This window comes from Triticum aestivum, chromosome 2B (genome assembly GCF_018294505.1).
Source record: "Triticum aestivum cultivar Chinese Spring chromosome 2B, IWGSC CS RefSeq v2.1, whole genome shotgun sequence".
NCBI lineage: Eukaryota > Viridiplantae > Streptophyta > Magnoliopsida > Poales > Poaceae > Triticum > Triticum aestivum.
The window spans coordinates 261,606,551-261,614,878 of record NC_057798.1 but is presented as its reverse complement, the minus strand read 5'-3'; the positions used below and the strand labels follow the sequence as shown (position 1 = coordinate 261,614,878).

General features: G+C 46.1%; 2 protein-coding genes across 3 annotated transcripts; both read left to right on the top strand.

Annotated features, from left to right (window-relative positions):
- The first annotated feature begins 2,750 nt into the window (after positions 1-2,750).
- On the top strand, positions 2,751-6,086 carry LOC123044672 (uncharacterized). 2 transcript variants are annotated; one of them, XM_044467489.1, is made up of 5 exons: positions 2,751-3,155; positions 4,869-4,956; positions 5,049-5,113; positions 5,362-5,420; positions 5,701-6,086. In XM_044467489.1, the coding sequence occupies exons 2-5, from the start codon at positions 4,878-4,880 to the stop codon at positions 5,873-5,875; spliced, it is 378 nt and encodes a 125-aa protein (XP_044323424.1). In that variant the 5' UTR covers positions 2,751-3,155; positions 4,869-4,877; the 3' UTR covers positions 5,876-6,086. The 2 variants fall into 2 exon arrangements, with proteins under 2 accessions (XP_044323424.1, XP_044323425.1); XM_044467490.1 differs by lacking the exon at positions 5,362-5,420 and having other exon boundaries at positions 2,762-3,155.
- Positions 6,087-6,574: 488 nt separating this feature from the next.
- Positions 6,575-8,022, top strand: LOC123044671 (18.8 kDa class V heat shock protein). The gene is made up of 2 exons (XM_044467487.1): positions 6,575-6,897; positions 6,991-8,022. Exons 1-2 carry the CDS (start codon positions 6,708-6,710, stop codon positions 7,290-7,292), a joined length of 492 nt encoding a protein of 163 aa, XP_044323422.1. The 5' UTR covers positions 6,575-6,707; the 3' UTR covers positions 7,293-8,022.
- Positions 8,023-8,328: the final 306 nt, after the last annotated feature.

Below are 8,328 nucleotides of genomic sequence, written 5' to 3'. Positions count from 1 at the left end.
CCCCGGAGTGCTTAGGATGTAGACCGGCGGGGACCTCTCTACTGAGCCTAGCTCGGGCTGCGACGTGTTGATCTTCCGAGGGCGGGCATTGACCCTAGAAAGGTGTGTCCGGCCAGAGTGATCGAGCGTGTTGAGCAACGTGGTGCACCCCTGCAGGGAAGTTATATATTCGAATACCGTGTCCACGGTAATGGACGTTCAGACTTATATCCTGATCTTATACAACTACAAATGGATACTTGAGATATGTGGCTCCGGGATAGCTTTCTCGCAGGGAGTCGAGGAAGGATCTCTGGGCATTAATGTTACAGCATGTTTGTTAAATATTAAACTGCTATTCTTTACTCTTCTACATGCTGCAAGATGCTCGGAGCTGCATGAAGATGCTAGTCTTCGATAGGCTAGGCCTTCCCCCTCTATTCTGGCATTCTGCAGTTCAGTCCACAGATACAACCGTTCCATTTGATACCAATGCATACTTAGTATAGATCTGATGCTTGCGAGTATTTTGGATGAGTACTCACGGTTGCTTTGCTACCCCTTTTCCCCCTTCTTTCTTCTTTTCGGTTGATGCAACCAGATGGTGGATCCCTGAAGCCAGATGCCACCGCCGATGGATGCTACTGCGTGAAGACCGTCAACATCCAGGAGTAGTTAGGAGGTCCCAGGCAGGAGGCCTTGCCTCTTCGATCGTTGATGTTTGTGCTAGCCTTCTTAAGGCATCTTTGTTTAACTTATGTTTGTACTCAGATATTGCTACTTCCGCTGACTCTTGTGTATGGAGCTATGTATTCGAGCCCTCGAGGCCCCTGGCTTGTAATGTAAAGCTTGTATTGTTTTATTTGTGTCTAGAGTTGTGTTGTGATATCTTCCCGTGAGTCCCTGATCTTAATCGTACACATTTGCGTGTATGATTAGTGTACGATTGAATCGGGGGCATCACACAAGATGAGTATGACGCTCTCGTCCGCAACCGTACGTGGGAGCTGGTGCTGCGCCCCCCTGATGCTAACTTGATCACTGGGAAATGGATCTTTAAGCACAAAACCGACGCCAGCGGTGCTCTTGCATGATACAAAGCACGCTGGGTCGTGCGTGGGTTTCGCCAATGCGCCGGCATCGACTACGGTGAAACGTTCTCCCCCGTCGTCAAGCCGGCGACAATCCGCACGGTGCTCACCCTGGCCGCGTCACGTGGCTGGCCCGTGCACCAACTAGACGTGTCCAACGCCTTTCTCCATGGCACCTTGGAGGAGGAAGTCTACTGCCTCCAGCCTGCCGGCTTCGTCGAACCGGCCAAGCCAGAACACGTCTGCCGCCTCTCCTAGTCCTTGTACGGGCTGAAGCAGGCGCCTCGTGCCTGGTTCCTTCGCTTCGCCGGCTTTGTTCGCTCGATTGACTTCACAGCCATGCGCTCGGACTCTTCGCTCTTCACTCTCCGGCACGACGACGACACGACGCTCCTCCTCCTCTATGTCGACGACATCGTGCTCACCGCGTCCTTGCAAGCCGTGCCCCACCGTGTCATCACGCGTCTCACTGGCGAATTCGCGATGAAGGACTTGGGCTCCCTCCACTTCTTCCTTGGGATCCGTGTCACGCGCACCTCGGCTGGGTTCTTCCTGTCACAGCACCAGTACGCTGAGGAACTCTTGGATCGTGCCGGCATGGACACCTGCCGCCCCTCGCCGACGCCCATTGACACGAAGAGCAAGCTTCCCTCGGCTGACGGGCCGCGCGTTGCTGACCCGTCCGCGTACCGGAGCATCGCCGGCGCCCTCCATTACCTCACCATCACGCGGCCCGAGATCGCCTACGCCGTCCAGCAGATATGCCTCCACATGCATGAACGCGCGAGTGCCATCTCACGCTCGTCAAGCGCGTGCTCCGGTACGTGCGCGACTCATGTGCACTCGGCCTTCATCTCCGCGCCCCAAGCACTCTGGATCTCCGCACGTTCACCGACGTGGACTGGGCCGGCTGCCCCGACACGCGCCGCTCTACGTCTGGCTTTTGTGTCTACCTCGACGATGCACTCATCTCCTGGTCCTCCAAGCGCCAAGCAACCGTCTCGCGGTCCAGCGCCGAGGCCGAATTCCGCGGCGTCGCCAACGCCGTTGCTGAGTGCATTTGGCTTCGCCAACTTCTCGGCGAGCTCTTCGCTCCGGTGCCCAAGGTGACGCTGGTGTACTGCGACAACGTGTCTGCTGTCTACCTGTCGGCCAACCCTATGCATCGTCGACGGACCAAGCACGTGGAGCTCGACATCGTCTTTGTCCGCGAGCGCGTCGCCCTCGGCCAGTTTCGTGTTCTTCACATCCCCACGCGTCAACAACTCGCCGACATCATGACCAAAGGCCTGCCGTCAGACGTTTTCTCGGAGTTTCGATCCAGTCTTTGCGTCGCCGCCGCCGCCGTCACGACTGCGGGGGGGTGTTAGACTATACTGCATTTGTATATCGCATGTGTGTACGTATCGCCTACGGCATACAGTGTAGAGCGTGCGTGTGATCGTGGCGCCCTCCTGCAGTGTTAGTGGCGCATGATCTCTAGTAGTGGAGCACCCATGATCTCCCCAGGATGCCGTCCTGTAAGTGTATATATGACGCAGTCTAGAGCATAATCAAGGGTGGTGATCAGTTCTCCCTGATCTTCTCAGTTTACAAAAACAGGGAGCGACTACAACAGAATGACAGCCTGAGGTGAAAAAATAGAAAAAACGAATCTGTACCATTGGATGGATGATCGATGACCCAGATTCAGGTGTAGCGATCTGGGCGTACAACTTGCAAAAAGCTCCCTTGCTGAAGGTTAATTTCTTCCCCATGTCCTTGTTCAAACCCAATCCCGTACGTACGCAGTTGCAGCGACCTAAAATTCCCCTCCACAACGGCGGCGACGGCGCCGGGCCGGACCCCTCAACCAGCGAGTACGCACACCGGAGGTGATGTTCCATCTCTCCGATGGCTTGTGCCCGCGGTGCCGCCGATGGCCTAGTTTGAAGCCGACCAGATCGGAGCTTGTGGACTGCTAAGATCCGCGCCACAGTGTGCTCGTCACGGCCTCCCATCTCAGGCTCCGGCAGAGGCTGGTTCGTCACCGCCTCTACAGCATCAGCCCGCGTCCTCCTCGACCTCGTCGGCTGCAAGTCGTTGGTGAGCTCCTCGGCTCCTTCCGGACCGGCCCCTGTGACGTGGTGCTAAGCTACAAGGTGTCACCATGGTGGTTAATTTTTCTAGTAAATACTCCACAAGTTAATACTCCATCTCAATTTTTCTGGTGGTTAATCATTCACCTGCGATGGAGTAGATGTTAACTTGTATCACTCCGTTCCTAAATATAAGTTTTTGTAGCGATTCTACTAGGTGGACTACATACGGAGCAAAACGGATGAATCTACACTTAAACTGCATCTATATACATCCGTATGTGATTCATAGTGGAATCTCTAAAAAGACTTATATTTAGGAACAGAGGGAGTAGTATTAGCTAGTACTTTTGTGCTTCATCTCAATTTTATTAGCTAGTAGAGTGTATGATGCATATCTATAGTTTTATTTTCTTGTACTTGTTCATGTCAAATCAGCTCGTGTGTGAATGATGCACTTTTGCAACTTCGATTTGATGATGTATTGCTACTGTTCTTGGTGGTTTGACAGTCTAATTTGGACATTCTGTTTAACTGTTAAGTACTCTGGAGAACCAAGTTAGTAGGTTGAGGACGGGTAGATAATCCTCAATTTGAAATTAGGACATTGCGCTGAAAATATTAATATCTACGGTTGTTCCATTCGTCACAATACGCATCCATTCGGTGAAAAGTTGATGGACAGTTAGCTCTTTTTAATTGTGAAGATTACAATTACCAATTCCTATAATAAATGTATTGTATTAGTATAATTTAGCAGTTCTAGACACACCCTTCTGAGTTCTGACCATTAGTTCGAGACATGGATGGAGCCATTAGCAGACTCGATCCATGAGCATACATTATATATGTTTGGTGAAAAGAAGAGAAAAAACAAATTAACCAATGTAACATTTGGGCAAGTAGAATCTGACCTTAATAGTAAGGGGCAGCAAATTGTACAGCCTGAAATACCTATCTAAGTGGCACATATAGCAAGCCTAGATTTCTTTTTCTTCTCCTTATTCTACTGTATGCTAGGATGTCAATGGGTACTAGACTACTAGTACATCCGTAGTACTACTAGTGCTACTGTAATATATATAAGGTGGGAAGGAGAGAAATTACCCCGGGAGAGTAAGAATAGAATGCCAAAGAATTATTGCTAGTAGACTCCGACAACAAACTTAGGATGCACTAATGAAATACGATTTGTTCTTGTTGAGTTCTTTTCTGGTCAAATAGAGTTTTTGTTTGGAGAGTTATTGTATACCGGCGCACACAATAATCCTGATTCCTGAAAACCCAACTGAGGTAGAAATCATCAGTTGTATGTTGTACATTAATAAACCTTGTTAACAGAAAAATCTTGAACCTGTATTTCACATCTTCCTGCGGCTTTGTGACCTTATTATGAGTTACGAGTCACTAGAAAAGCAAAGGTTCTTGCTTGTTGTTTTGAAAGATAAATGATCTCGGGCTCCATGGTGACAATTGAATTCCTGTTGTTACTCCTCAACTTCAGTTTTCACTCAGACACATCCATGATCATACATTCTATAACTCCTAACAATGTCTTGACCATGAGTGTTACGATGCACAAGTTGCAACAAGACATATATTCCTTTTTGTGGCTAAACTATAGTATTTGCCGTAGGCTATGCCACTGATGTGATCCATGTGCCTAACATCTGCCCTAGAAAAGCTTATTTCACTCCTCACGTTGTAATTCTCATCTCAGGATCCAGTAATGGACGGGAGCAGTTCGGCATCGCCTTTAATAGAGCCCATAATTCCAGTGATCATAGCATGTGCAGCAGCACTATCAGGTGAGAACATCGGTCCAAGAAAGTAAGAATATGTTTGATGTGCCTAACATTATGTTGATCCCATGTGTGATGTTCGTGAAAATTCTTTGCAGCCATGGAATTGGTCAACAGTGCTCAACGATTAATTCCGCAATGCTTCTATAGTGATGATGTTATGGTAAGTGTAGAAATGACTATTTGCAGCGTGCATATTTTTCACGCTATACAATGTCGAGAATAGACATTGTTGCGTGTATTATTATACTTAATACATGGTTCACTAGTTATATTAGGGTGGTTCTGCTAATGTTATTCTTCTCGAACTCGTGATCAGTTTTGACTGATAAAAATGTCCAGTGGCTTCGAGGATTCATCATATTATTTTATCATATGATATGTTTTTTTTCTTATTTTTACATTCGACAGACTTTGATAATGCCAAGGCTTATAAAGGATGGATTTCTAATAGGATTCTGCTTTCTCATGTGAGCTCAAGCTTATATGTAAAAATAATTGTATTGCCTAATTCCGCCGGTTGTTTGTATCTGACTATATGAATAAAATGCACTGGAGTGCTTTTCCTGTACAGGATAAATAATGTTTATATAATTTGTTACATTATTGGTAAGTTAGGATGATCCACAAAGTAGTTGGCTTGTCTGCCAGTTTTAGCATAAACATAGTTTAGGTATGTGCAGCACACAGGTTTAAGCATGAATGTATGACACATACATGGACTTGTGCTAACTCAATCGCATTTGTTAGTTTGATGTCTCCCAGGACAAGAAGCTCGAGCAAGAAGCACTACGGCTGGAGGCAACTGTTCTGTACCATCAAAGTAGCAACGTTGATGCAGTTTTCGCTAGCAATGGTTGTTGATCCTGTCATGTTATTTATAACTTTATGTATATCTTCTTGTGTTGTGCCTGGGATGCTCTAGTTTGACATGTACTCAACAATTGTTCTAGGGATAGTCCAGTTTGATATGTAGAATTCCTTGTGCCTGAGATGGTTCAACTTACACGTACTCACTCATTAGTGCCTGTGATGGTCCAGTTGGCCATGTAGTTGAAGAGGCCAAGAGGGTGTTTTGATTTTTTTTCATGTACTTAAATATCTTTGACAGATGTTTACATACTCTTGATTGATCATCTTGTTCAAGTTTCTGGCATAATTAGTTGATGTGGTGGAACCCAGTATTGTACTTAATAGGCATGCAATACATATGTGCAAAAGGAGGGAGCAGGAATGAACGTGTGAAGATATTACAGTCTTATAACAGAACGTTTGGACATGAAAAAGTGAAGGTTGTTACTGCAAAAGTCTATTTGACATCTAACTGCCAGCAGGGTGTTTTCATAAAATGCACATTAAGTGGCCTAGGATCCCTCCACTAGTATCTGTACCATCCACACTATATCTGACGGCCCAGATCCGTTTTTCTATTTTTGCACCACAAGCTGTTCTTCTATAGTAGTCACTCCCACAAAAACAATACCAACGACACAGCCCTTCTAGTCGTGGACCAAGCCGTACGCCATGTCCACGAGTGTCAGAGCCCTCCCAGCTACCGAGATATTATTCGCAGGCGATAGCGTCCTGTCGATTGACGTACGCTTTGCTTTTCCGCACATGGGCGCGGCACCGCACATGTTGCGACGCAAGTTGCAGCTTCACCCTGAGCTCTGCTATTTAGAGCGAATGAACTATACAGATGCGGCAAAGCAAAGCTAACAGAACAAGAAGGCAGCACTAGTTTACAAAAGATTCCCATGGATTACCCGATGCGGGGGGTGCAGCAGCACCAAGGATTCCGGGCGGTTCATCCATGGCAGTGGTGGCAGTGGCAGCTCTCCGTCCTGGCTTCTTCCTCTTCGCCTCCGGCTCCGTCGACGCGGCCGCCCAACCACGTCAGCTGGGATGAGACCGGCGCCGCGCATATCTACTCCGCCGACCTCCCCGGTAACTCGGCCCGCTCCTGCCGCTCCTCCCCGCACTATTTCTGTTTCTTAATTTTGGCCGTGACATCGACATGAGTGGTGTACGTTCGATTAGGCGTGAGGAAGGAGGAGATCAGGGTGGAGATTGAGGACGGGAGGTACCTCGTCATACGCACCGAGCTGGACGCTGGTGACGCGGAAGTCCACGGCCGCCGAGGCAGCTTCGCGAGGAAGTTCCGGCTGCCGGGGATGGTGGACGCCGACGGCATCACGGCCGAGTACGGCCACGGCGTAGGCATTTCCTATATGGCGCCCGTTGCACCCGTTACAGGCGTCGGCGCAAACGGGCGCACACCCCGCCTCCTTCCATCGATGCGACATGGGCCAGCCCATTTAACTTTTTTCTTCTTCTGTTAAATTCCAAAAAATGTTGCGGCAACAAGATTCGAACACAAGACCAACCGTTTAGTCAGCGAAGGCACTAACCACCACGACTTCTTCACACTTGTGACTAATCTCTTCGTTTTTCTTCTTATGTTGTTCTCAGTTCGTGGAAGCTCGGTCTTTGGAAGCTACCAGCTCGGTTTTTTCGTTTTTGTTTTTTTCTGGACAGCTTTTTGTGATGCTTTTTTATTTCATTGTTCGTTCTCTTTTAATTTCTTTACATTTGTTTTTTTTCTTTTTGAATGCATGAGCATTTTTTTTGAAAGAGCGATGATCTTTTGAAAGTTTTGTGAGTTTTTTTTGTCAAATTTGAAGAACTTTTTGATTTTATGTGAATTTTTCAAAAATGAATGAACTTTTTCAAATTGATAAACTTTTTTCCAAAATCGATGAACCTTTTTCCATTTTTGATGAACTTTTTTCATGATTGGTGAACTTTTTTGAATTCGTGAACCCTTTTTGAAAATCCGTGAAATCTTTTTCAAATCATGAACTTTTTTTTAAAATCGATGAACCTTTTCCTACTTTATGAACTTTTTCGAATTCGTGAACCGTTTTTTGAAAACCCGTGAACTCTTTTTCAAATCGATGAACTTTTTTCCTAAATTGATGACCTTTTTTTTAATCTTGATGAACTGTTTTCATGGTTGGTGAACTTTTTAAAATTTTAAAATTCCATCAATTTTTAAAACATGAACAATTATTGAGAACATGAACAAAAATTTATATACGATGAGCGATTTTCAAATATACAATGAACATTTTTTTTGGTGTACGATGAACAATTTTTAACTGCACGGCGAACATTTTTGTGGTTTAGTTTAAAACATATTTATACATTTTTTTTATATAAGATGAACAAATTTTATACATTGAACATTTTTGTAATATAATCTGAATTTTTTTTAACTACACATTGAACAATTTTGTGATATACGCTGATGTCGGTGTACTAGAGTAGGGGTACCCTAATACCCCGAACTTGTGCACGGGCAGTTCCAGCGCCCCG

What these genes read in the sequence shown, in the direction of transcription:
- LOC123044671 (XM_044467487.1), top strand. Translation starts at nt 6,708, where the DNA reads ATGGATTACCCGATGCGGGGGGTGCAGCAGCACCAAGGATTCCGGGCG. An exon ending in CTACTCCGCCGACCTCCCCG is followed by an intron (nt 6,898 to 6,990) that starts GTAACTCGGCCC and finishes ACGTTCGATTAG; the next exon opens with GCGTGAGGAAGGAGGAGATC.
- LOC123044672 (XM_044467489.1), top strand. Translation starts at nt 4,878, where the DNA reads ATGGACGGGAGCAGTTCGGCATCGCCTTTAATAGAGCCCATAATTCCA. An exon ending in TCTATAGTGATGATGTTATG is followed by an intron (nt 5,114 to 5,361) that starts GTAAGTGTAGAA and finishes TACATTCGACAG; the next exon opens with ACTTTGATAATGCCAAGGCT. An exon ending in ATAGGATTCTGCTTTCTCAT is followed by an intron (nt 5,421 to 5,700) that starts GTGAGCTCAAGC and finishes CGCATTTGTTAG; the next exon opens with TTTGATGTCTCCCAGGACAA.